Source organism: Solea solea, chromosome 12 (assembly GCF_958295425.1).
Source record: "Solea solea chromosome 12, fSolSol10.1, whole genome shotgun sequence".
Classification (NCBI taxonomy): domain Eukaryota; kingdom Metazoa; phylum Chordata; class Actinopteri; order Pleuronectiformes; family Soleidae; genus Solea; species Solea solea.
The window spans coordinates 16,157,365-16,184,580 of record NC_081145.1 but is presented as its reverse complement, the minus strand read 5'-3'; the positions used below and the strand labels follow the sequence as shown (position 1 = coordinate 16,184,580).

Here is a 27,216-nt window from a genome sequence, read left to right as displayed (position 1 = left end):
TCAATAACTAAAAAAAAAAAAAAAAAAACCCAGATGGGACCTGTGTTACCATTTAAATATCGACTACATTCAACTGCTTCACTGCATCGGAAGCATTTCTTTACAATGTTCATCAATATGACGCACAGGAGCTACTGAAGCATCGAACCTCCAGCTGTTTGTCAGCCACCTTGCTCATTCACATGCTCATGGAATCAGTGAGAAGGAATGAGCTCTCTTTTGAGGGAACAGTGTAGTAAACGCTGACGTCCTACTGGTGTACCCTCTCATTATCATCTCTATCTCGCTGCTAAACCCTGTGGTGTCTTTGGAGAGGTTCAGAAAACGACGTGGCTGTCCATTATTCTTTCATCATCCGGGTTTGGACCCCTAGGAAACAGTTCGCCGAATACAATTGGGTCATCAGAGCAGACACTCCGCTGTTGTCTGCTCTTACCAGAGATAATGAGAAACGTGACACAGGTGTCTTTGTGCTTCCTCACATGGTATGCAGGCCTGTCGCCCCGAGGCCCGGAGGAAACGACAGTCCATATTGTTTGCGTCTCGGAATCATAAAATACTTAAGACATGCTGAACCGCCAATTACGAAAGTGATGACTTTAGTGAAGCTATTTACAGCACAATAGCTGGAGACATGCATGAGGGGACGGCCTGGAGGACATAATCTAGTCTTCTGCTCGGTTTTGCCTGTGTCGCTCTCCGTTTTTAATCTTCCTCCAAAACAAACACATCTGGTTCATCTTTACAGCTTAAACAGCACTATCTAGTGAGTGTACAATCACATTTTAGAATAAGGAAGGGCACATTTTGGCCATTATTCTAACATTCATCCATCTTCTACCCCTTTATCCTCCACATGAGGGTTCACCGGGAGCTGGAGCCAATCCCAGCTGACACAGGGCGAAAGGCGGGGTGCTCCCCGGACAGGTCGCCAGTCCATCGCAGGACTAGGAGATTTACTAACTTTTAACACTTAAATACAAAAACAACACAATTTTTTCTGACTGCAAAGCTATGAAAATAAGCTGCGGATAATAATTTGCCATTATCTCTCATAGCATAGATAATAGATGTTTGCCACTTGAGCCAATACAAGTACATCTCAGTTTGTAAAGTGGATTTATTAGCATTTTATAGGACTAAGCTATTTGTCTTTGCTCCAAAACGCCCATTTTCTTTAATCACTTCACCATCTAAAAGCTTCCTGTCAGCAGAACGTGTGGAATCTGTAAAGCCTCTGAGTCACTGATGCCCTTTAACCTTTTGATTAGTCATTGGTGCTTTTAGCCAAGGCCAAACCCAATTAAACTACCCCAAAACTCCTCCATCAGCAGAGTTAACAGAACAGGCGAGACTTTAACAAAGCATCCCTGCACTAGTAAAAAAAAAAACATCAAATTTACATGAAGTGACATGCAAGTCCTTTACTTTTTGATTGTATCCCATATGTAAATCATTTGGGATACAATAAAGTTAACAGGAAATATTTAAAGCAACATTCTGCTTCATTTATGCAGCTATGGTATTATTTATGTAAGACTTTTTTTTAATAACAAAAGACTAGTCTGTTTTTAGTTTTTTTGCAGCATCTTAAAACTGGCCATAAAAGAAAGTTGGATACAGCCTTTTGTTGTCTTAATCCTGACAAGTCAGCTGTATATCCTGAGATCAGACATACAGTCATTCTATCCCCCTGGGCCTTAACTATTGCGGTTATGGATCCTGACATCTATGTTGAGCTAAAAAAGATCCAGGGACTGTGTTCCTTCACTGTAACAGCTAGCATCAAAGAAAAAAAGGGGGGGAAGACAGGCTCTGATGATAATGGAAAGTGTTTTGACATCCAGGTTTAAGTAATTATTGGATTTAGATAAGAGGGGAATTCCATCCGACGTGAGGTAAAACAAACAAAACAGGGGATTGCAAACTATTCCACCAACAGCAGAAGTCCCACTGTAGCCTCAGGGTGAGTGCGGCACACTCACATTACATCATGGATGTAATCGCACATGGAACAATGGAAAAATGCAAGTTGGTGCAGTGCATTAGTTCCTTGTAGCCTCTCACTGAGGTCAGTATCAGGGCACACGAGGAAAGCTATAATTCTTTCATTTTTTCATAAACATATTAGGCAGCTCATTGCACTTTATTGTTATTATTTTACTACTTATATTATTAAACCTGCAATTTATTACAAATGGAGGAATTTGTAGTGATTCAATTCTCTTTTCCGAAAACCAAACAAACTGTGACTCAACTTGTTCCACATCCTCTGTGTTCTGTAATTAGAAATGTTACAGCAAAGTGGAACATGTAATCATGCCTCGGAAGGCACTGGTCTTTTTTTCCAGATGCAGGTGGAGGCAAATAAAAATTTTGTCGAGACAGAAACTGGGTCAAAACATTGCAGATGTACAGACTACAGAGCGTGCATGCAACCGAGCAAAGACGAATGCTGCAAACTGTGTTCATTACGCTCCTAGTTTCACGTTGTGTTTGACTTAACCTGTAACTTCTCATAAATCTACGTTCACAAGAATAGATATCACTTAAAAAGGAGGAATTCTATCCAATTTTTTGACAGTTTTTCTTTGTCTATGTCCACTATATAGCAATTCTTGAAGGTGAAGGTTTGGTTGTGCAGCGTTTGAGAATCTTTGCTTGCGAGTCTCTTAAAGGCAGCACAACATGTTGTGAACATTTTGCAAATAGTGACTTATTTAATTAATAGCAGTCATTCCGAGTAATGTTTCTCCCCACAAAGTAAATGTAGATATATCCTTCACTGTTTTAAACTCTGTTTTGTACTCCACCAACTCTTGAACTTAAAAAAAAAAGTTCATTTTACTCTTCACACACTTGCTTCTCTGCCCCCAAGCAAAGCAGTGTGTCTAGACCACACCAGACCAAAAAGTAGGATTATTATTTGCATTGGTATCATTACATTTTTAAGTTCCATCCCTAGCAATCAATCAAAACACCCAGCTATTGCTAAGAAGGTGCAGTGGAGCTATTGGAAATGCAGTAGTTCACTGGCAAACCTTTACATGAAGTTATTTGAGTCATTGCTTATTGAAAATACAAACTGATATAGTGATTAGGAGTGGGAATCACTGGTTACCTCACTATGATACAACAATACAATATGCGATACATGGCCCACAATACCAATAATATCATGATACAACGATTCTGTGATAATCATTATTTTGTAAGACGATCATATAGTGATGATAAATCACAATATCTGTCGAACTGAAGAAAACAAAAACATCTGTGAATCTGTGGGGCATCACTTAACATAGCTTTCTCCGCCATAATCCCACATCATCCCTTGGCCCTCTTTTTTGGGCAGGTAACTTCCACCAAAGTTTCCCTCATTCATTTGAGCAGCGCCACCGCAAGGAGACATGAAGTAGTGACGCCTGGCGATTTTACTTTACTTTACTTTAATTAACTTAATCTGTTAATTAAGTTTGCCCTGGTGTATCGATTATCGTATTGCACGAGAAAGGACAACGATATATCACCCAATCCATATTTTGACCCACCCCTAATATTGATTATTCCTATGCACACCCTTTGTAGCACCACATTGCACTAAACATACAAAACAAAGAAGATAAGGAAAACCTCAAACAACTCATTCTCTTTTATATAACTTTCTTTACATTATCATGTCCTGACTGTGCTCACTGTCTTTTTTTTCCCCAGTCATTAATCCGTCTGTCTTCTCCTCACCTAGATGAGCATATGTGCCTTCGGTCTGACACAGAGACAGACAAAGTACCCTCCCTGCCCTTTGACCCAGTGCTCACTGTCTGAAAGGACATTATAGTTAATTACACCTCTTAAGACATCACAAGAAATGACTACGCAAATACACTATTCCTCACATACCAGACTGTATGCAAACTCTTTCCCCTCCATCCCACCTCCTGAAACACAATGTAAGTTAATGTGATCGCCCTCTCCTTCCATCACATTAAGGATCCATAAAAGGCCCAGTAAGCATAAAATGTGATTTGGGAGGTGGACGACTCAAGGGATTTTCTGGATTGTTCTCCTGCCCAGACCTACAGCGGTGCACTGTTGCTTTCAAGGCCAAGAAGAAAATCTATATGTTTTGGTTAAGAACGATCACTATAGAGAGAGCCAATGTTAAAAGCACTGTGCTGCCTCAAGCTCAAGCCAAACTTAAAAAAAAAAGTGTTACATTTGCCCTTTTCTTTGGCAGTGAAAATAAGAATAATCCAGAATAAATCTAGAATAGTATGTTGTACAAAGAATACATTAGGTATCTAACGTTACGCTGCAAAAGAACAATACTACTTCTTTAACTTTGTGTCAAGTCATTTTTTTAAAAAAATGACTAAATAGTTAATTGTCCTGGTGGTCCAAGAGGTTCACTTGAAGTACAGAGTTTATCTGGAACCAGATCGGTCTCGCCCCTCCTTCGCTTGCTCTTCTTGTGGTTGTAAGACAGACACAGAGAAAGGCAGGTGGCCAGTGCATTACAGAAAGCAAACAGTCTTATCCAGCCTCGCTCAGACCTGGCGGCATGCATTCCTGATAGCATCTGTACTCCATCAATGACAGAAAAGGCAAGACATGGATGGTGGATTCAGGGGTTTTGGGGTAAGTGTGTTTTTATGGTGCGTCGAGCAGCCGATGGTGGGATGTGGAGGGACACACTGCACGACAAACACTCAAGGAGCGGAGTGGAAACGGTTGGACGTCACATTGCGGTGATTCGGACAAGGACACGGAGTAAGTGCTGAAGCAATGTCTGCAAACAACTGCAGGAATGTCTCAAATAAAGCAGGACGGGAGGAGGTTTTCGGCTTTGCGCACGCACATTAACATGAGTAAACTAGAAAATGTTATGACAGTTATACTTACATTTTACGCAAAAGGTTTAATGAAACAACTTTCAGCTGTAATATAAATGTGAATGCAACAATTAGTCCATACCTTTAAAATATTAAATACTTCTCCTCATCAGTTTTCTTATACTTCTTCTTCTGTGTACTAGCCTCTTATTTATATCTGAGTCAAAGCCCTGAGTCATTTCCATTTCCTGACTGCACAACACATGTACAACATTGTCCAAGTCATTTCCAGATCTGCTGACTTTGGGCAGGGGTTGCTTCTCTCACCTGGCAACGGTTGTAATGATAATCTCAGGCCTGTAATCTGCAGGATTTAGTTTCCCCAACAGTGTCACAGCCTGCACGTGCAGGTATCACATAGGACTTGGCCTGACACTCACCTTCAGCAAGCACTTCTGCCTCCGCTTTTGATCTACTCTTCAATTACACCATGTAGCAATCATCTCCACATCCCAAAGATGGTGATTTAAGTTTAAAGGATTCACACTGATTATTTTCCAACACACTCAGGCTACATTTTCAAAAAGCTGCAGTTTTAGTGCTTACAGCTTAAATCGGTAATTGTAGATATGCACCATGTTTTCCATGCCCTAGCCACACTGGGATACATACAGGTAGAACTAGAGACAGCACTGTGTGTTTAAGTTTACGATGACAACCTGAGGTTTACATGACAGCTAAGTTCTTGGAAGTGGGGCCCCCTCTTCTTGAACACCAACAAGCCTTCCTTTATCTGACAGCATTTTCCAAAAGTGCAAAGGTGAAGTAAGAGTGAGTTGAGACAACATTTCTAAACAAAAAGGTTTAACTGAACGGCAACCAGCGCTACTAAACTTCCGTCCTGAAGCCTCCAGAAATTTACCTCATGCAGATCTGGGATAACATAACTTTGACCTACCATACTTTTGTGGGTTTCTGAGGGTTTAGTACATTCATTTTAAAGAACCTGACACTGAATTAGTGAGCTTAAAGGCTTATTAGAGGTTATAACTAATATAAATTGCTTGAAATGTGTTATTTAGGTCACATAATATGCAAATGTAATTTGCTGAGAAAGGCAATGAGTAAAACGCTCTTTAAAAAGCTGCTCGAGTTTACAGGTTTGACTTTGTGCCCAATTTACGAAGATGTACAAAGAAATAACACAATTCCTAGATTGTCACGATGCCAAAACAAGACATTTTATTACCATACCATACCACACACACACAAACTAATCCTGTCCATAGATTTAAGTTGGTGGTGGATATACTCAATCCTCCATATCATCCGCAGCCGCCGTTATTCAGAGCTGTTCTTACTTATACTCCACTAAACACCACCACCACCAACAGATTTCACCGTGGATAAAGGGTAATTCCATGGGATTAGAATGACTCAAGATTTAAGATGCACTTTCTTGGAGTTAACCAAGCATTAACTCCAAATGTGATAAAAGCATAGGACAAAAAAAGGATTTGATTTTTGGACAGTGGGAGGGAGGAACTGCAAACACTCTTGACTATGATGAACAGAAACTCAACATGTAAGCTTATAAAGTGATTTTATGATATTTTCACTGATATATATATATATATACACAGTATATGTGTATATATACATACATTTTTTTCAGAGTAAGCAAGTTAAATATTTTATTCCAAACGAATCATAGGACTAAAAAGAGATTAGTCATTTTGATTCGTAGTAGCTGATGCAAGACGAGGCCCTACAATAACCGGATTTATCTGAATCATGAATTATTATTGAATTCATTACATTAGTGTCAAAATATCAAACACTTCCCGTCATCTCATACATCAATGTGTTGACAGGCTGTGGAGAACGTTGAAGGCAGAATAACACACGCACACACACACATATATACATATTAATAAAACCACCTGTGGCCGTTTTTTTTTTTTCATTTGCGAGTGTAGCATATTCTCAAGGCTTCAAAGCTGAGGTCTAGACCTGCTTTGAAGTTACAGAGACACTTATTGTGAACCATTCTAATCTGCCCTGGGTTATTTACCCAACTAAAGACAGGTATTACTGAGTGACAATACAAGGAGAAAACCGAGGAAAGAGGGATCAGAAAAACTTGAAACAAATTAGGAACCTTAAAAAGAATTTGCCTTATTATGAGGAGACTTTAGCAGATTAGTGTTCCAGCCCACCTGGGGTTATAACAATTTCCCTTATTTTTAAACATCTCAAAGAAAGCTCCTCCCGAGTGTTTTGGCATTCATTATAGAAACTTGGAAGGCTTGAATGAATGGAGAGCAACTCAGATGTCAGTGACTCGACCCTTGACTCGTCACTGACCACGGTCAGTCAAGAGTTTTACTTCAGAGTGCTGGTATTTAGTGAGATCATTTAAGTAGCAAGTCTTTTCATGTCACCTTCCACTCGCCTGTGTGGTTACTAGTTTCTGTTCAATGTCAGGGGAATGTTTGCGACTGTGAAGCTATGGATTAGCACTGACGAGCGTTGGATTACAGGGTCCCTGCTGGGATGTCAAAGGGCCGCGCCGGCTCCTTTCACCTCCGCCCTCGGTGGAGCAGCGCATCAGTGGCAGGGGTTACCTAACGTCAATGATTTGCTTGGTGAAGATCAGAAGGCCTTTTCAGCATTCAGGGTCATATTGACCTGCAGCAGACTCCTATTCCCATGAATTACGCCCCAGTTATATCTTGGTGAGTCCACACAAAAGGATCCCCCACAGAAATCTGGATCCCAACAATGGAGGTTATAGGCTCAACGAGAAGCACTCTGAGCCGACTAAAGCACTGACCACAGGGAAGTGAGGCATTGTGTACACATAATGGAAAGTGGCAGTTCTTATTATGAAACAGAGTAGAAATGAAAATTTGACTTGTTATTACTGATGTCATCCACATTAAACATTAGTGATAACTTTCTTTGGACTAATGAATGAAAAGGCATTAACATTTCTGTTCATGTCAACTAAAACTCTGGATTTGATACAATTCTGAGACATATATACTATAAAGATTAAAGAAGTCAAGCCCCAAAACACAGTTCGATAGAGAATCAAAATCTTGATCAAAAATCAAAACCAAAGCACAGAACACAAACCTCTGCCAAGGCCACTCAAGTTTCCCACAGTGTCCATATATTCCCCTATTTTGGAAGGTTAACGATACTTAAAAATCTAAATTCCAGATCTGCATCACTACCAATATGATATAACGTCTTCTGTGGGCCATAACTTAATACATCTGCAGAAAATGTCATCGAAACTGTCTGTATTTTTGAGTTAAGCTGCAGCCAAAAACATAACCCCCTCGATGGAGGTAACAGAAAAAACTAAACTAAACTAAACTCAAACTAAAACCGGACAATTCATGTTGGTAGACAACACAATTTAAGACTTTCTGAATGAAGAACCATTTGCCATTCTCACATCATCCTTCATCACAGCTCTGTGTGATAAACACAGTTAGATTCAGGTGTCTTCTGTACTTGGCTTTGCATTGCATGACTTGTGGCTTTTGGCCAGAAATCCCAGGATACACCCGGGGGCACGTGGGGGGGTAAGGCACTCAACTGGACAGATAATTTTTGTGATTAGCTGTGTTCCGTGTATTACTCATGTTGTAGGGACCTACATCTGTTTACACAGTCACATCATGGGGACTTGTCTTCCTTATGGGGACACAAAGCAAGTCCCCATAATGTAAATGATTCCACTTCAAGGTTAAGATGTCAGGTGTTAAGGTTAAGGTTAGGGTTAATGTTAGGTCAGTAGTAGTTATGCTTAAGGTTAAAGTAAGTCTCCAGAAAATGAATTTAAGTCAATGTAATGTCCTGTAATATCATGGAAACCAGACTGTGTGTGTGTGTGTGTGTGTGTGTGTGTGTGTTGTGAATCAATTTAGATAAAAGATGGAACACGCAAACAGCTGCTGACAGTGTGTCTTTTTCCTGATGTGCTACAACTCACAGAACTCAATGAATGGACGCAGTTAGAACTTACTGTTCATAAACAGAAGAAAACAATAAGATTTTCTGCTTCACTGCCGTCGCATTGCCTCACATTATGTTGACATTTGTAGAATCTGCAGAGCATTATATTTGTTTTCGAGGGAGAGTCACCATTTCATTTCACTGGGATCTACATTTGATCCATATCCAGTTGAATCATGTGTTCAAATTGACAAGAGCAGTCAATCATGAGTAGTAGCAGGGCACTACTGCCCTCTACGTGTTACACGGGTTATTACAGTGCACCACATGGCAAAATTAGCATTATTAAACTAAGCAGCAGTGTAGTGGGGCCCTTAAACTCGGCCATGCATGTTCTGAAGTTACAGCAATAAAACACATTCAGATAGAAAAGCTAATAAAACGTCGTACACTCCCAGCGGGTGTTTCCTTTAAAAACTACATGAAACTGGTAGAACAGTGTTCCAGTCGGAGAGGAGACGTCCCACAGTGAACTCTCAGTGTCCTTCAGTGGCACACTGATAAAGGCTTGTAAGGACAGGCAGTGGGCATACAGACATACACTGAACCTCCTCTATTCAGCCCCGATGCTGTGCCCATGCCTCCTGTTGCTCCTCTGTGTCTCCCCAAGCGGGTCCTCACATTCATCTGGCTCATTTGAATTCCAACATGGGAGACCTCTGACGAGCCACATGAACTGTTACACTACACGAAACGACTGCTAATTAATCCCAGAGGCTCCACTCAATGTGCTTTTCGACTTCTGAACATAAATCTGACCTCTTTTACATAATGAGTCGGACGCTCATGTCGGAATCCACCACATCTCACTGTGGTTGTATGTAAAGTTCATGCGTAATAAATGGATGAACATGCAACAGAAGTATTTTAAGTTACTGCAAACATCTGGAACGTACAAATCTTTTGTTTGTTCTTGGTGTTTCGTTGCATATGCGATACCAAAATTAAAAAGTGTTAACATTAAGAACGTGCATGTATATCAATCTTTTATAATTATACAATATTTTGTCTGAGTTGTAAATATAGAGTTGACACTTGGATAAAGGGATAGAAAGTGTTTATTTTTTTAATGGTTCCGGGAATACATGTCCTTAAATGACCCACAGTTTTTTTCCAGCGACTGCCAGAAAAGCAGGCTTAGCTCTGTGACACTAATGTAGTGAAAATATAGCTTTCCTGATCTCACACACTCTGAGCTCTTACCTCACCTGCCCTTACTTACTCCGTGTTTTTCTGGACATCATATGACTTCCTATGATTGCTTCCTCCACCTGCAGAGTTCACCTCTGCTGTGATTTGAGCTACTTCTCCTTCCTTCCCTAACAGCAGGAGACCTGTGTGTCTCTGTGTTCTCCTTACAACCTTACCCCCACCCCTTCACCCCTTCACCCCTTCACCCCTTCACTCCTTCACTTTCTTCTTCTTCTTCTTCTTCCTCTTCTTCTTTTCTCCACACTAGCTCATTCCATCTTCCAGGTAACCACATGAGAGCCCAGGAATGGCCTTGCTCCTCGTGTGAACTGTGCGTCTCGTGTGAGGATCCTGCCATTAGGGTTAGCGGAGGCATGCAGGATGATGATTAGCCACTTCAAAAGATGCACAGGTGTGAGGGCTATCCCACACCAGGTACACACACACACACATATATGCAGGTTTTGCGCAGCTATTCTTGTGAGGACACTGCATTGATTCCCATTCATTTGGACAGCCAAAACAAAGCATTGAACAAAGCCTTAACCTTAACCCAAATCTTAATCTTTCTACAACTCAAATCTTAGCTTCATATACTTATCCAGTTCCTCAGAAATGAGGTTCTTCATTAAGTCCACCATGAGGACTACTGGTCCTGACAAGTTCAGCGTTTAAACTGAGAGCTCTACAGCTTGCAGTTGTAGGTCACGGTTAAATGTGAAGCTCTTTTGAAGGTTTACTGAGCACCAGGCAACATCTTTACAGGACAAATATTACACCTAAATGCTCACCACCTCGGGCAGTGTACACACAAACAGGCTTCATGCTCCAAACAACCACTGTCGGGGACCCATAAGGTTATAAAGTCAGTATTATGTGTTTTTTTAAAAGCCAGTATCAAACATTAAAAAAAAGAGAAATACACCACAATTGCACTAATGGATCTTATTATGAATTATAAAATAACTTCATTGCACTGTGTTTATCCATGTGGTGAAGTCTTCTTTTTCGTGTACTCCAGACCATGTGCACGCATTGACAGAAGACATAAAAAGCCATTTAAGAAGAAAAGGAATAGTAATTCATAGTTTACGACTCACTCGAGCATCACAGACGGGCTTTTATTAGGAAGAGTGTCACGCTTGCTGTCATCCACCTCGCCTACGAGGCTATAAAAAACTAGCTTGACAGTGGACACAGATCATCTCGTGTGTACGCTTTTCATGAATGGAAATAATGTTCAGCTGTGCAAAGAAAAACACAGAGAGTTGCTCGTCACCGTCAGTGCTCAACACTATCAAATCTGACACCAGAAGATTGTTTTTGTGAGCATGTGTCTCATGTCTGTCACTGCTGCTCCTGCTGCTGCGTTATTACAGTCCACATGGTTTGAGTCTACTCTCACAATTTCCAAACAAAATCACACACACACATATCATTATTACTAAAAAATGATGGCTGGTGAAGTTTTGGAACAGAATTTGAATTCTGGGAGGTTTTAACTAAATCGTGAGCACACACATCTCCCAAATCATCACCCCACCCCGTCCAGGCCAGCAGAACAGCCAGGCCCTACAGTCCACATGGAAGCGATCACAATTTAACAAACACAGTGTAAATAGCAACTAACACGCCATAAACAGATCAAATATTGCTGGTTCACATAGGAAAAAAAGTGGTACTTTAAAGCAATTCAGAGCAAATGCTCCAATTTGTTTGTCAGTTTGCCAGTGGTGTTTTTACAATAGTTTGGATTTGATGAGGTTGTTTGTTTGATGTTGCTTTTAAGGTTGAAAGAAGAAAAACAAGTTGGAGACGGCTCAGTCCTTCTCTGACGCGTTTGGCCTACTTCACCTGCTTGGCCAGAGGTTTTAGTTAAACCTAGTGACCTGCACTAGATGTCAATGTGTGGCGTTGTTTGCTTCTTACCTGCTTAAGGTCAGCCAACAAAACCAGTCATTAATCCAAATCCATGGGTGTAAAACCAGACCAGGCACTGCCAACAGACAACAAGAGAGAGCGATGAGAGAGCAAAATGACACAAAGTGAATAAAACTAATGTAAACAAATGTTACTGACACTCAAACTCTTTTGTCGACTGAGTTCACGCAATGCTGATTTAAAACTATCTGCTTCACATGACTCTGTGTGTCTCATTATAGCGGCGTTTAGATCTTGTGTCGCCTGACGACAAATCTGTACTTGATTTCTATGAATAACAACAATCCACAGGTGACCAAAGTACGGACATTAAACTACTGGACATTAAAAGCCATTCTGAATAAATACGTTTGGATTCAAAGGTCAGTGATAACACGAATGTCAGGGGGAAGCTTATTACAGAACAGACTGGTCACCCATGGCTTTAAAAACAAACATTAAAAGTGTAAAATCATTTCTAAAAACACTTCATATAATGTTAGTGGGGATTTGAAGTGTGGGCTGACTTTGCTTTGAAAACTATAATGGAAATGGAAATGCATGAAAAAAGAAATGATAAATTACTAGGCCTGCAACAATTGCTTGATTAAGGTTTTAGATTTGTTTTCCAATAATTAAAACAAGCTTTCTGATTTTCCAGCATCTTAAATGTGAATATTTTGAGGTTTGTGGACAAAACAAGACATCTGAGAGCGTCATTATGTCGAGGTTTAAGGAAACACCCACCAGATTTTCTTTTCTTTTTACATTTTATGGACCAAACAAGTACTCGATTAAATGAGAAAATAATACACAGATTAATGGACGATGGAAATGGTTATACTTACTATAAATAATGTATCAATTCATACCATGTTCTGCATGTCACCATCCATAAAAGCTAGCGCTGTAATGATTAACTGATGATTATAAATTGATTACCAAATACATCTGTTTGGCCTTTTTATTTATATAAAACCAAACAAGTTCCCTTGCTTCTCAAGGTCTATTGTGTGACATTTAGGAGGGTTTATTGGCAGAAATTGAATACATATGTTCGTTAAAAATATCAAAACATAATTTGTGTGTTTTCTGTGGCCTTGAATAAGAGTTATATTTATGTACTTGCATGTTCACATGTGGTTTCATAGAGTGAAGTGTCCGTTTCTGTCCACAGGGGGGCGTTGTAGGAACTTATAAACAGCCACAGCCTCTCAGTCAGTTTCACCCGTTTCTGTCTCTAATAATAATGATAATAATGATAATAACAAAACCTTGGGGAACATGTGTATTTTACAATGTGGTGATAAGGTGTCCTGACTCACATAAAGAGCACAAACACACAGCGGAAGACATATTAATGCTCTCACTGCCTTTATTTCCGCTATGTAGGTGGACACTGTCGGCGCTGCTGCTGTTACGTTAAAGGAAGTTGCGAAATTTCGGAAAGACACACAGTTTACTGGTGTGGTTTAGTCGCTGTTTTGGTTCTCATGTGCTGTCAGCGGAAGATAATAAACGTCTTTCAGCTCTCTCTCGCTCTGTGACTTTAACAGTATGTCAGTGTAGCTGTCGGGTAAACTACACCCTCTGTAGTCTGACCTGTCGCTGGACTATGAGCAACTCAGTAACTTCCGCTACTTACATTCGAAACATCAGTTTTAGTTTACGTCGCAAATTGTCCGATTTTTTGGATCCTCAGCACAGGTGGAAAGAGGTATGCATGTCCATACGGAAGCCGAGTGGGGAGATGAGGTACACCCAGCTTCATGTGAGGTGGGTTACTCCAACTAACGATTCTTTTTATTGGTCGACTCGTCTTTACTTGGACCAGTTTATTATTATTATTATCATTATCTTTAAAAAAATAACACACACAATTACTCAATGGCTCAGTGTGTCAGAATAAATGACTTTTAAAAGCAAAAGTAAATATTGCATGGAATGGAGGACCCCCCTTTCCCAAGCACATCAGGGAACTATGGTGGCCTTCAAATGCCAGAAACGATGTTGTAGTTTGCCTGTTCAAATCGAGAAACGCACATTCTGCTAGGTTGAAATAATAATTGGTCTTACTCATTATTTATTCACTATCTAATTATCACTATCACTTATTATTTTCACTATCTGTTAATCTGTCGATCAATTAATTGGTCAGTTGTTTGGTCCATAACAGGTCACTTCTATTCCAGGTCACTACTGTACCTCATAAAGCTGATCGAGAGAATTTTGGTTTCACACACTTTTTACTACATAATTCCATGCGCTCCTTTATCGTTCGGATGTCTTCAGTGTTAATCTACAATGTAGACGAATTAATAAAAAATTACTTTTAGATAAAATAGATAAATATATGAGGCAGGACCCAAAGTGTAGGCCGTGTAAAGATGCACGATTGTACGAGAACATCTGCACTGAGTATTGACTGAGTATTGACTGAGTATTGAAAAGTGCAACGGATTAATCTATTATTAAAACAGTCGGCAGTTAATTTGTAATGAATTGATTATTCATTGCATTCCCAATTTTTATAGATGGTGGTATGTATTGGTATATTGTACCAGAACATGTAACAGATCTGCCTGCCGATATGTTTGTCCACCATCCATCATTCCAGGAGATTCGAGGACCTTGTTGCCCAGGGGAGAAGCCCCACAGATGAGCTTCTCAATGACTGGGGGACCACCAACAGCACAGTGGGTGATCTTGTGGACATTTTGAGGAGTCATAAGTTACTGGCTGCTGCTTCTCTTCTGCTACCTGGTACGATTTATGAAAATCACTTTCACGTAATTACCACAGATTGTATGAGAAGCCTACAGCCTCTATTTTTTCAGCTCAATTCACAATTACATAACTTGTAAATACTGCACTTCTTTTTTACTGTCTCTTCTCTTTAAATCACACACAGTGGAAGAGCCTCCCTCGGTACATATAGTGTCCACCTCTCCAGCAGACATTGAACTTCCAACCAGACTACTGGTAGAGAGAGACACACAGCTGCCACCTCTCAGCCATGTTCTGCCGCCACAAACTCAAAAGGAGGGAAGCAAACCAGGAGATGAAGGTGGATGCAAATGCATATCAGGGTTTATCCCTGTTTTACAAACGTTGTGTTGACATAATATCTGGCATGTGACTTTTACATGTACAAGATGATCTGCATGGCAGAGGCACAAACTGTCATAATCTGTTAAAAGCCTCCACTTACACAACCTTTGGTTTGGATTAAACCTTTGCTACTATTAATACTATTACCATTGGTTAGACAAGCAGTGGTGGAACAGGTTTTCAGATATTTTGCCTAAATAAAGGACGCTAAAAAGTACTTAAACTCTTAAAACCCAGGAGATACAAGTCAAAAAAATAATGTCAGTTAATAAACAGATGCCGAAAAAGTGATGCTGCATCTTTTTGAACCTTGTGGTTTAACATAATTTGGTCAAAAGATGGCAGCAGTGAGGCCTTTACAACTAAACTGAGCATGGCAGTTTTATGTGTGTCCCTCATTAGGTTTCTCAAGTTTCTTGTACAATGAGCTGATGGAGATTACTGGCAACTTTGATGACCGGCCCATGTCAAACGGTGGCAGCAGACTCGGAGAGGGAGGCTTTGGCATCGTGTACAAAGGCCTCCTGAATGATAAACCTGTCGCTGTGAAAAAGCTCAATCCAGTAAGGACAAAATATTTCACACCGAGCTCCCAATTGACCAGTTTAAGATATCGGGAATCACGACACGTTATGTCATTTAGGTGGATGACATTTCACCTGATGAGCTGCAAGTTCAGTTCCACCAAGAGATCCAAACTCTGAAAGTGTAAGTTTAAAAACTAAAAACTAAAATGTCAAATTATTTTTAAGCCCCACATCGTCTAGGTTAGTGTTACGTTAGGATGTATTTGATGAGAACGTTTTGTTCCACAGGTTGAAACATGAGAATTTGGTTGACATGGTTGGATTTTCATGTGACGGACAGTACCCATGTTTGGTTTATGCCTTTATGGCCAATGGTTCTTTGCTGGACCGACTAGCCTGTTTGGTAATCACCACCCACAAAACACTCACTTCTCTCTAGTGGTTGAAATGTCCTACAGAGGGTTCAGTTTGTTCCGTCTTTTGTCCTTGTAGGACTATAGTCCTCCACTGTCGTGGCAACAGAGATGCTTGATTGCTGAAGGGACATCAAGGGGCTTGGAGTATCTGCACAGAAACCATCACGTCCACAGAGATGTTAAAAGGTGCATACAGAGACTTGGATAAAACTAATAATATGTTGTTGATGTAGTCAAAAGGTAGTAGTCATAATCTCTCTCTCTCTCCCTCTCTTTTTTTCCCCGTTAGTGCAAATATTTTGCTAGATGAAAAATTTGTGGCGAAGATCTCCGATTTCGGGTTGACGAGAGCGTCGGCTAAACGCACGTCGACAACCATGATGACAGAGAGGGTCGTGGGGACCCGAGCATACATGGCACCTGAGGCCCTCAGAGGAGAGATCACTCCAAAATCCGATGTCTTCAGCTTTGGAGTGGTACATTCTCTGCACACACACACACACAATGAGGGATTTTATTCCAGGAAAGGAGAAACTGCAGGTGTGTTGTATATAGAACACAGCTCTGCATTTGGGAAGCAAAGATCTCCTACTACTGACTGTAGCTGATGATGTAAAATATACAATGCATTTTGTATTACTTACTTAGTCAGCTGGTTGGTTAGTTTCTATTTCCTGTTTTTATAAAACACCATCTACAACATACAGTATATGAGCAGAAAATTAAATGAAACCACAGGGTAATGAAGGTCAGATCACATATTTGGAACAAATTAGGTCATTCCAGAGGGTTCACGTACCCTTTTCTTCCCCCGTATATTATTCTTTGCATGACAGTGGTTGAATGATTTACAGGATCAGCCTTTGTATAAAACCTGCCTGACCTTCCATATGGCTCATACTGTACGTCTTAATAGGGCAGCTGTGGAAACACTGCGATGTCTGTCGAGGTACTTGGCAAACGGTGAGGCAATAAAGGTTTTCTTTTTGTCCAGAGTCATGTGATTAACCGCGCGTCTCTCTGCCGTCTACAGGTGTTGCTAGAAATATTGTCTGGACTCCCGCCAGCCAGTGAAAACCGGGAGCCACAGTTCTTGGTAAGCACGCACAAAAGAGGCTCTCAGCTGTGAGGTTATCAAGCGTCAGTTTGCGATTACATCTTATTAGAGACTATTAGTGAGGGAGTATCATCAGTTAGTTGTCATTAAACAGTAACTTAAGCTGTCTTAAAAGGTCCATTGTGTATGATCTTTGGGGGATTTATCAACAAGACAGTGAATGCAATATTTATAAATGTGTTTTATTATCACCTGAAAATGAAGAAAACTAGTTTGTATTCAGAGAGTTGGTTCCCTTTCAACAAAGTCTGCCATGTTGTACTGTTATTTAGTTGAATATTTAGGTATTTATTTAGTTAGAATATCCAGGCCAACAAATCCTATAAACTTGAACAGATAACACAGGTTTCTTTTTCCCCCTTAAATTTTAAATTGAACCAACTCTTCATACATACTGTGTTAAAGTTTACTCACCTTAGTCACCTTTGGTGTGATTTCCCTTCACTTAAGCTGGAGCTTAGGTATGATATCGATGATGAAGAAGAGGAGCTGACTCTGGAGGACATCATAGACAAAAAGATGTCAGACTGGGAGCTGAATCAGGTGAAGATCGTCTACACTTTGGCTTCTAGCTGCCTTCATGAGATGAAAAACAAAAGGCCAGTCATCACACAGGTACAGTGAGAAAAGACACACACACACATCACTACTGTGAAGTTTTTCCACCAATAATCTTTAAATAATGCATTCTGCACATGCGTGAGCCATACATTGTTCTTTACTTGGCATGATTCTGTTCCAAGAGATGGAGCACAGAATCAACTATTGTTCTTCAAAGAAAATTAACATTAAAGAATATGTTTTAATGGAAGTAGTATTAGTTTACTGTGGATCACAAAATCCTTTTCATTTGTTGTCTTTTTTCTGCATTACATTAAAGATAATATTTGTCTTAACAGATCCTGTCCAAACTTGAAGGGGTTGTCAAAAGCATTTCACTGGATCTTCAGGCATAGCATCTGAGAGAAGATACAAGAAAGCCAAAGAAACAAAGGTTTCTTAATTGGGACAGACTATTTTTGTTTTAACCTTACCGTTCTGTTACAAAGGTAACGTGGAATACTTCGAACAGTCCCGTGTTTTAGCATGTCTCAGCATGTTAACGGCGGACAAGCATTTCCCCGTCAGTGTTGCCATTTTGCGTTGATTGTAAAAGGAATAAAATGAGTGCGACAAAAAGTGTGATTTAAATATTTTTTTTATTTTTCCTCTTTTAAAAGAAAGATTTGTAAGAAAACAATTAAGACCAAACATGAGATTTGTTTTGTTATGACACAAATGACTAGAAAGGGGTTTCCCTTTTTCTCTTTTTAAAATGAGGTGAGCTTAGTAGTTCGCCTAATAGTAATCAGCAGACCAGTGGGTGTGGCAATATGACGATGAAGGTACTTACAGGACTCCCTCGCTTTGCTTGACTTTCCCTCTTGGATGGGGAACAGCAAAGCATGCGTCGCCTCCTCTTTGTCAATCTGTGGTGTATTGATGTAATATTTCTGGAAGCCCTGATTCATTCCACTGTGATCCTCAATGACACCAACCATTTCCACAACAGACCAGACTGTTTCTTAATCATAGAGCATCACACAGCTACAATATGTACAGTTACAGCACTTGCATAGAAAAATAAGTTTCTCAGCAGATGATTTTTTTTTTCATGTAAACCACAGTTATATCAAAAAAGAAGTCAATAGTCAATATAAAATGCACTGTTAATTGAATCAACAGACACCACTGGGATAATCATATCCTTTCCACTTTGGAGCACCTCATTGTTGGGAGACAAATGTAGAGACACATTAAAAATGGAGACATTAATCGACAGAAGCTTAAGGAATGCAGGTTAAGAAATCAAAAGTGGGGGAATGTCATCATATTGGCGCAAGTTCACAGTCACTACATTTTTTTTTTTTTTAAGTCTTAAAGCTGGCAATGACGTCCAGACCTCAAACTAAACTTGTTGGGCCTCTTTGAATCACTGTAAAGTCATCTTTGTCAACACATTAACATACATTAATACCGTATGCTTCCATTTGGCAAGCTACAAATGGAAAGTCTGGCGTGTGTCATTGCTCAGTTGTCCTTGGCGTGCATAGCTGGGTCTCTGGGTGACGTGTGGGAAATTTTGTCTTTATTTTCGTTAAAACAAGTGTGTCAAATCTGAATCCCCCCCCCCCCCCATCGCAGGAATGTTCCACTGTGGAGCATGTGCAGGGCGGTGGTGATCGCGAGCTGAGGTCTGTGTTTAGTCTTCCTCCTTTCCCTCAGTAGGTGGTCGGGTGATACGCCGAACACCTCTCTTCCCTGGGGGGCCTTTGGGCTTGGCAAAGATTTGTTTATGTGCATGCTGCTTGGGATGCACCTCCTCATACATGAAATCACTGGTCAGATCGTCACCATTATCAATCTCCAGCTGGAAACAGGAAAAAGAACTTTGAGCATATATGTATGTATGACAAAGAAAAGCAGGCCATCATTACATTTGAATATAATCTGGATTCTAATCACTAATTTGTTCAGTTGTTCAGGCTGGATTAACCACACACACAGTCTTTGTTGCTTTTTCAGACAGTTCTCCAATGTATATAAATAGTTATCCAGTTCTGTTCAAATGAGCAGGAGCTACACATCAGTCCAGACAGCTACTTTAAATTTGATTCTAATAAAACAGTTTTGATTAACAAGTTGTGTTGCCCTTTACTTGTACACATGACATACACTTGCCTTGCTTCAGAACAACGCAAGTATGTCAAAGAAGGTCCGACTGAGGAGTGTTCTTGTATTTGTAACCTCTTTATGACCATATGTGACACACACACAGTAACTCTGTCAGGACCAGTAGTCCTCACAGGGACCAAAACCTGGTCCTAAAGAGGCAGAACCTCATTCCTAAGGTTAGGCATCAACTGGTTTAGGTGAGGGGATAACACTTTGCTGAGGTTATCCAAATGAATGGAAATAAATGCAGTGTCCTAAATGTTTGTGCTACTCCATGTCCTGCATGATTAAATTTGTCCTACCTTTTTCTCAATCTCAATATTGAGATTATTTTCCACCATGTCAACCAAAGGATTTTTGCAGCTGGAATACAGCATTCTCTCTCTGATACTACACTTGTACCCGGGCATAGAATAAATGAAGACTGCAGAGAGAGAAAACAAAAGAACAATGAGAACAGTGATTAAAAAAAAACCAAAAAAAAGAAACGTGCAGGAATAAAAAGGGAGTGTCATAACCCGTGAGAGTCCACTTACCTACGGACTCCAAGTAGTCGCCTTCATGGGAATGTTTGTAAAGGAAGAAGTGGTAACGTGCAGATTCCTCTGGGATTCTCTTAGGCAGGTCTCTCAGCTCTGTCGGCTCAGTGTTGCACAACCGAATCAGCTCATGTTCAGAGTCTACCTCCTGTTGACAATGGAAATAAAATGTTACCCTGAAACCGCTTGTAATCACAACGCCTCTGCTTTGAATACCACTACAATCATGGAAATCTGGCTGTGGACGGTGAATAATAACCATATTAGCATTCAATAATAATGACAATCCCTTTCCCTAAAATATCAGGTGTGCCTCAGTTACACTCTCACTCACTCACTCAGCAGCTGCACAAAGCAGGCTGTTACCGTTCACACAATAAATAGAATAAAAAATAAACTGCTTTCCCTACAAGGTTTTGTGCTACCGAACAAAAGAGAAACGAGACAAGGCACACAGTTGTAACACAATTGTTCCTTTGTCGTTCTACTGATTTGATCATGTGACATCAACCCTCTGATTTCCAATGAGAATGGCCAAGGCAAAACAATGCATTGTGTCAGTCTGAAAAAAAACAACTACAGATTAAAACGTCACCACATCTAAAAAAAGGACAAGATTAAACAGAAAACAAAACAACTTTTACTAAGGCTTTTCTCTCGGGAACTCACCAGTTGTACATAATTAATCTCCTTGTCTCTAAAACGTTCGAGTGCTGCAACGGCATCTCTGTGAAGAGGGAAAGCCACTCCCTGCAGAGTCTGCTGCTTAGTGTCCACACCGATGTCCGTCTGCACCTGACAAAAACACCACAAACGTACAGAGAGATACAGAAATGAGGCACGCGGTGGTTTACAAGCGCCACATTCTGCCGATTACACACGCTGTGCTTGAGTCTAAAGTGACGTGGCACCGCCATGAAAATCACAGCAATCTGAAAATGCTAGAAGGATTACACTGATGGATTGCTGCGTCTATTTTTAGAGCCCTGTTTTCACGAAATGAAATTCCATGCAAACATGACTGAGCCTTTGATGCTGCCACCTTGCATATCAAATAGGATGGCAGGTCTTTTATAAATCTGTTAGGAAAAGGCAGGAAGTCGAAGTCATTTACAAACCCTGGGAATTAAACGTTTTTCAAACTCTCTTTTTTATTCAGACAGAACAGATTAATGCTATATTATCTCCCTTCAGCAGCTGATCAAGTGGGATGAGCACAAACCTCACTTCCTATTTCTCTCAAGCTTTGGAGAGGGACAGCAGCACTACACAGAGCGCGTCCATATATGGTAAGAAAGACAGTTCTTGGTGACATGGCAGACTGGAAGTGCAAAATGAGTACAGGTCACTTCCAAAGTCAAAACAGATCAAATCAAGAGTCAAGGTGCCATATTGTGGTGCCATGAGGATGAGCTGCACAAGCCTAATAGATCCATCCATGCCAACATCCTGTCATTCTAATGCATCAGCATCTTTACAATCAGCTGATAGTGCCAGACAAGCATATGTGCAGATGCACGGCTGCTGACTTTTGGTCTTTGTTGTTTCTCCACCGTTATGCTTTCAGGTCACATTTACAGCTCACACACACACACACACACACACACACACACACTCAGAATCATCAGCAGAAAAACTGCCATGAGCAGAGGTGAAGTCTTTTGTTTTCACACACCGAAACCTGAATGTGTGAGGACGATTTAAGGACTTTCCGTTTGTAGAACTGAAAAGGCAGCAAGTCAAACTCTCACCCACTTCATGAACACTTTAAGCCACACATGTCAAGATGTGATCGTATCTGTGGTACACAACAGAACCCTCAATTACATGTTTGTGTGTTTTTTTACCTCCTGTAGCTTAATCTGTCTCAGTTCCTCCTCTGCCGCAGTAAGGGGCAAGGGAGCCGCCTGTGAGGTCATGTATTTCCTGTATCCACTAAGATTCAAATCATCCTGCGAACCGACAAAATGGCACATTCACATGGCAGAACTAGTCGTGAACTACAGAGTGCTGCTCGAGTTTTAGAAAACAAGCATTTCACACAATATCAAGTGTTGACCGACCTTTGTGGTACCGAAAATCTCATCCTTGATGTGGCCGCCTCCAAACTCTTTCTTCAGTGTGGCCCTTGTAGCAGCATACAACATTTTTTCTCGCACCTGTTAAGAATATTTACAATAACAAAAAAAAAACAGTTTTCATTATATATGTATTATTACTGGCCTATAATTCATTTCTATTTTCCAAGTTTTTGCTTTGTAATTAATATTTATTATGGATTTGTGGATGAAGAAACTTAGTAATAGAACAAAGATGGAATTGTGCCGCATACTTGACTTGATTCTTTCAAAGTGTTCGGTGACTAATGTTGACTCATGTGTAATTTTCATGTAAATAAACAACGTGATTTGTGCAAATTGTGCATATCCTTCAGTTCTGACAAATGTACTGAATGCATTTCTTCCCTCATGAGACAATTAGGGATAAACATTGCAAAGTGCACCGTTTACGTCCATGTCCACTTGCAGGAAATATTTTTCCCTGCTCTCACTGGTTCATTATTTAGTTTGAGGGTGCACAACATCTGGAGACAAATACTTTCTCCTTTTATTTATGAAAACATTCCTCCATAGTTATATAAGAGTGGTAAAACATTCCATAAGATATGGAAATGCTTTCTGAAACGTTTATGGATTTCATGCCACATACAAACAATTGACTTGACATGGTAAATCAAAACATTTAAATAAAATAACCACACTAAACCAATTCAGTCAAGGCAGCAGCAGCAGAATTCAGTGGTTGTTGAATGAATTTGCATTTTACAGACAAGCCTCAACCTGAAGCACTGTTCATTGAGCTGCAAGGAAGGAATGTTAAACTCAGCTAAACAATATCCTGCATGGTATTTTATTGTGGCACTGGCCTCTCCTTGCAGCATTGTTCTTTTTTGCTACAACTGAAGCAACATTTACATTTGTGCTGTGACTAACTGTTCTTCCATGTTTCACTGGATCCCAGTGATTTAGAAGACGCCCTGTGAGGCAAGAACACAGCAGACACAATGCTACTGAGTCATTTATCTACACAAGATAATCCTATGTCAACTAAGACCATTTAAGGGCTAAGTCCACTCTAATAAAGCAGACTTTTAAAATGCCTATGCATAAGATATAATTGTCCTCCACTCCAACACACCTGATAACACACTTGTGTGCATACTAGAAACAGAACAAGGAACTGAATAGATTTTTTTCCTTACATAAATAATTAGGTGAAACTGTTACTAAAAGCAAAAGTTTGCAATACATGTAACTTGTAATCCATGTTGTATTCACCACTGCTAGTCACAATTGAGACCAAATCTACAAGCTCAGTTTCAGCTCATCAACAACATGCAACCCCGGAGTATTCAAACTAAAACAGAGCCATCATCATTTCTCTATTTTGGGGCTTAAAGACTACTGGAAATAGTATGGGCAGTAGCCATAAAAGTATGAAGTTCAGGGTGTGATGCATGTCATTAGGTAAACACCATTATATACCCATTATGTAACAAAGGGCAAGAGATATAGTAGGAATGATGTACTGCTGTCAACACTTTTTTTCAACAAAATACAAAGAATTGCTGCCTTGATGTGGTAAACCCCACCCAACATGTAATCAGAGCAGAGGAGGGACAATACTGTGTTGTCTGGACAGCTATTCATTAAAGCTGGTAGTTTTCTTACGCTAGCAATGTCCGGTGACCAGGCCAGGAAGATCCACTCGTGGCCCTGGTTGTTCCTGGAGTCCAGCCGGTACAGAATGTAGCAAGGCATTGTATCCTCAAGGAGAGGCAGCACTAAGGAATCATACTCCTGGTCCCACCGCTTTGATGTCCTCTTGGCAGTGCCCACAGACAGCTGCTCTGGAATGCAGATGTGTGCAAGAAAGATTTGAGGCATGCATTGAAGAAGTTTGACACAAGTATAAGCTCAGCATTTTCTTAGCAGAGGAAGCAAACTACAAGAATCTGGGACACTGCTTACCATCCTCAATGATGATCTTTAAGACTCGATAGTCATCACCGTTCCTGGCACTGGCAAAGATTTCTTTAACATCATTGCCCGCTGGGGAAAAAAAAGGACACAGAAGTGGTCAGACTCAGTTTAAAACAGATGACTCCTTGACAACAACACTCTTTTGCCAATGCTGCTATTTTAAGCCCTGGATTATACGTTTCCACATCAAGGATTCTGACCATAATAAACAGTGGAAACAACCAGATGTTAGACATTACCTAAAGAACATACAATTATCCTCTTATGCGAGTTTAATCACAAGTTGTCCATTACCATGTGTCCCCTATGTTTTACCTTTAAAAAGTTTTTACATGTGGGCAAACAAACTGATGATGAGAAAAAAAAGTTTCCTGATATATAGGTTATGGCTCTTAAAGTGTGTGATGAGATTTACCATCTTGAAAACACAATGTTAATGATTTATCACATGCTATCACACGAGAGAGATCTATGTGCAAGCTAATGTGCTTCTTTGTAAAAACCTGTGTTGTCAATGTGACAGTAGCTATATTTAGAACATCCTGTTGTATACAGCAAATTTTTAAGAAAAACGGAACATGCAGGTGTTTTATGTGGTTTATAATGCTGGCATGATGAGACAGCTTCTTCAACTGTCAACATGGTGCAGTGCTAGTCAAACATTTGTAAATGTTGGCATGACTACCCATTATATTAGGAAACTGTATCTGTGGATTTATGTGCAAGTTCATGTCATAAAATAGTATTGTTTGGCCATAACCTGCCCTGAGTTTGGCTCAGTCAGTTTTTCACTCAGTTTGAAGAGGTCAGTGTCCTTGTGTGTATGAAGGTGGCTGCACAATATATCTGAAATGCATCGTTACCACAATATAAAAATGTGCAATATGTGTACCATTGGCATATTGCTAAGACTGGTCGAACTGCACTAAGTGTAGATTGTTCATTGTGAATGTTTTGTTTGGCCAGAAATGTACCATAAAAGGTAGATTTGCACCACCAGAGCAGAAAGAGTTAACATTGTCCACTTAAGTATTTGTTAAATTATCAGAAGACATATCTGCAATGGCAATATTTAACAATGTTATCACATTAGGCATGTTTTCCTGATATTATGCAGGCCTACTGTATAATAATGTTATGTATCGCTGAGTTACTATAGTTTCTTATTTGTAACACTGTGCACTGACCTTCTTGTATTCTTAATAAAGTTTGGAATTGATATATTCACACACACACCAGTTACTTAGTGAAAGCCATTGTTACAGTAACACAGAACAAGTTCTTCCAGTGCTGTTCTCATATTTAAAAGCAACACCGGCCGGTCTGCCAGGCCAGCAGTTTGTCAAAATGAAGGCGTCGCCCATCCATTCACAAAGATAAACTAACGTTACAGCGTTTAATCTGTAGAGATTATCTCTATATGGAGAGAAAACAACAGCTGTAATTTGTTGGACCGTAAACTGGAACTGAGTCAGAGATTATATCTCACAGTCCTACAAGTGTTCAGACAGACATATCACGGTAGCTCAGAGCTAGCTAGGAGTGGCTAGCTAACTTAATGCTAGCTTCTCGTTGCAATTGATTTGCAGCAGGTTAGCAGAGCTCGTCTCACTGTGAGCCTCACACTCGCATATCAACACACATGAACACAAAGTCAGCGGAAGCAGAGAAATGTATCTACCTTGGATGCCCGTTTGATGAGACATTATTGTCTTTCGGTGAATAAAACAGCTGCTGGAAATAAGCTGGTCGGGGAAACTAGGGCAGAGAAGCAGGAAGTGGACTACACCGAGACCACGCCCCCAGAGTATGTCGTTTTTACCAACATCGAAGTCACATGACTTCAGAGATTTTTTTTCTTTCTTTTCTTTTTTTAACTAAAGCTAAAGGTCCCTCCCTATGATTTCGGCAAATCTAGATCTAGATTAGTTTGATTAGTTTAAAGTAAATAATTCATAACAGTAAAAGACTATTGTGCGCGCGCACATAGAGAAACACTATGAAACAAACAAATAAATAAATAAATAAAAAAGAATTATGAGATTAAAAAGAAAAAAAAGTCACATGTGGACCTAATCCTCTTCCATAACACAGTAAACCGCTGGCTCGCGTTCGTTTCAAACCATTAATTCATGTGTGCAGAAATACATTTAAACATCAAAAACTCATAATTAAGACTAATAATAGTAGTATCTCATTGTTATGACATAGTAGCTATCTCATGAGATTGTATCTGCAGCTCAGCCGGATGTTATTTGGTGAAATTTTGCAACATGTGGAAGACACCGGGCTTCCTGCCCCTGCTTTCCCTCGTTTGAATAAATAAATAACGGAATAGATTTTATAGCAGCACGTCCATAGTGACACCAGAGGGAATCTCTGCATCAAGCACAACACACACAGGAAAAATCATACCGGAAACGATGGGAACTCCTCTTCAAAATAAGGGCGCGTGTGTTGCCATCGTCTCACCATAGCAAATCCACTCCTCCTGCCTTAATGTGGCATTTAACAGTTTGAAGTTCAAAAGACAACAATCTATTGTTGTATAATCTTAATAACTTCCATCCATCCATTGTCTATCACTTAATCCTCCACATGAGGGTCATATATACACAAATGTTAGGGTCTAGGATATAATTCAAACAGCATTTACTTGCAAACACAACAAAAAGTGTAACTACATTCCTGTAAAAAGGTTCAAAATATTAAAAACATATGCAACAATTATGTATTCGCATTTAAATACACCACATCACAGAGCCACATCTTC

General features: G+C 40.0%; 2 protein-coding genes across 2 annotated transcripts; one reads left to right on the top strand and one right to left on the bottom strand.

Moving 5' to 3' along the window:
* Nucleotides 1-13,374: 13,374 nt before the first annotated feature.
* Nucleotides 13,375-18,386, top strand: irak4 (interleukin-1 receptor-associated kinase 4). The gene is made up of 11 exons (XM_058645920.1): nucleotides 13,375-13,751; nucleotides 14,593-14,738; nucleotides 14,887-15,042; nucleotides 15,489-15,649; nucleotides 15,730-15,794; nucleotides 15,902-16,016; nucleotides 16,106-16,215; nucleotides 16,319-16,505; nucleotides 17,063-17,125; nucleotides 17,597-17,761; nucleotides 18,046-18,386. The coding sequence occupies exons 1-11, from the start codon at nucleotides 13,591-13,593 to the stop codon at nucleotides 18,100-18,102; spliced, it is 1,386 nt and encodes a 461-aa protein (XP_058501903.1). The 5' UTR covers nucleotides 13,375-13,590; the 3' UTR covers nucleotides 18,103-18,386.
* Nucleotides 18,327-26,261, bottom strand: LOC131470229 (twinfilin-1-like). The gene is made up of 9 exons (XM_058645921.1): nucleotides 26,125-26,261; nucleotides 24,432-24,512; nucleotides 24,132-24,310; nucleotides 22,464-22,559; nucleotides 22,248-22,352; nucleotides 21,070-21,195; nucleotides 20,398-20,548; nucleotides 20,164-20,285; nucleotides 18,327-19,556 (listed from the first exon to the last, which is right to left on the bottom strand). The coding sequence occupies exons 1-9, from the start codon at nucleotides 26,147-26,149 to the stop codon at nucleotides 19,389-19,391; spliced, it is 1,053 nt and encodes a 350-aa protein (XP_058501904.1). The 5' UTR covers nucleotides 26,150-26,261; the 3' UTR covers nucleotides 18,327-19,388.
* Between the last annotated feature and the right edge of the window lie 955 nt (nucleotides 26,262-27,216).

What these genes read in the sequence shown, in the direction of transcription:
- irak4 (XM_058645920.1), top strand. Translation starts at nt 13,591, where the DNA reads ATGAGCAACTCAGTAACTTCCGCTACTTACATTCGAAACATCAGTTTT. An exon ending in TACACCCAGCTTCATGTGAG is followed by an intron (nt 13,752 to 14,592) that starts GTGGGTTACTCC and finishes CCATCATTCCAG; the next exon opens with GAGATTCGAGGACCTTGTTG. An exon ending in GAGATCCAAACTCTGAAAGT is followed by an intron (nt 15,795 to 15,901) that starts GTAAGTTTAAAA and finishes TTTGTTCCACAG; the next exon opens with GTTGAAACATGAGAATTTGG.
- LOC131470229 (XM_058645921.1), bottom strand. Translation starts at nt 26,149, where the DNA reads ATGTCTCATCAAACGGGCATCCAAG. An exon ending in TCATCAAACGGGCATCCAAG is followed by an intron (nt 24,513 to 26,124) that starts GTAGATACATTT and finishes TTTTTTCCCCAG; the next exon opens with CGGGCAATGATGTTAAAGAA. An exon ending in AGATTTTCGGTACCACAAAG is followed by an intron (nt 22,353 to 22,463) that starts GTCGGTCAACAC and finishes GTCGGTTCGCAG; the next exon opens with GATGATTTGAATCTTAGTGG.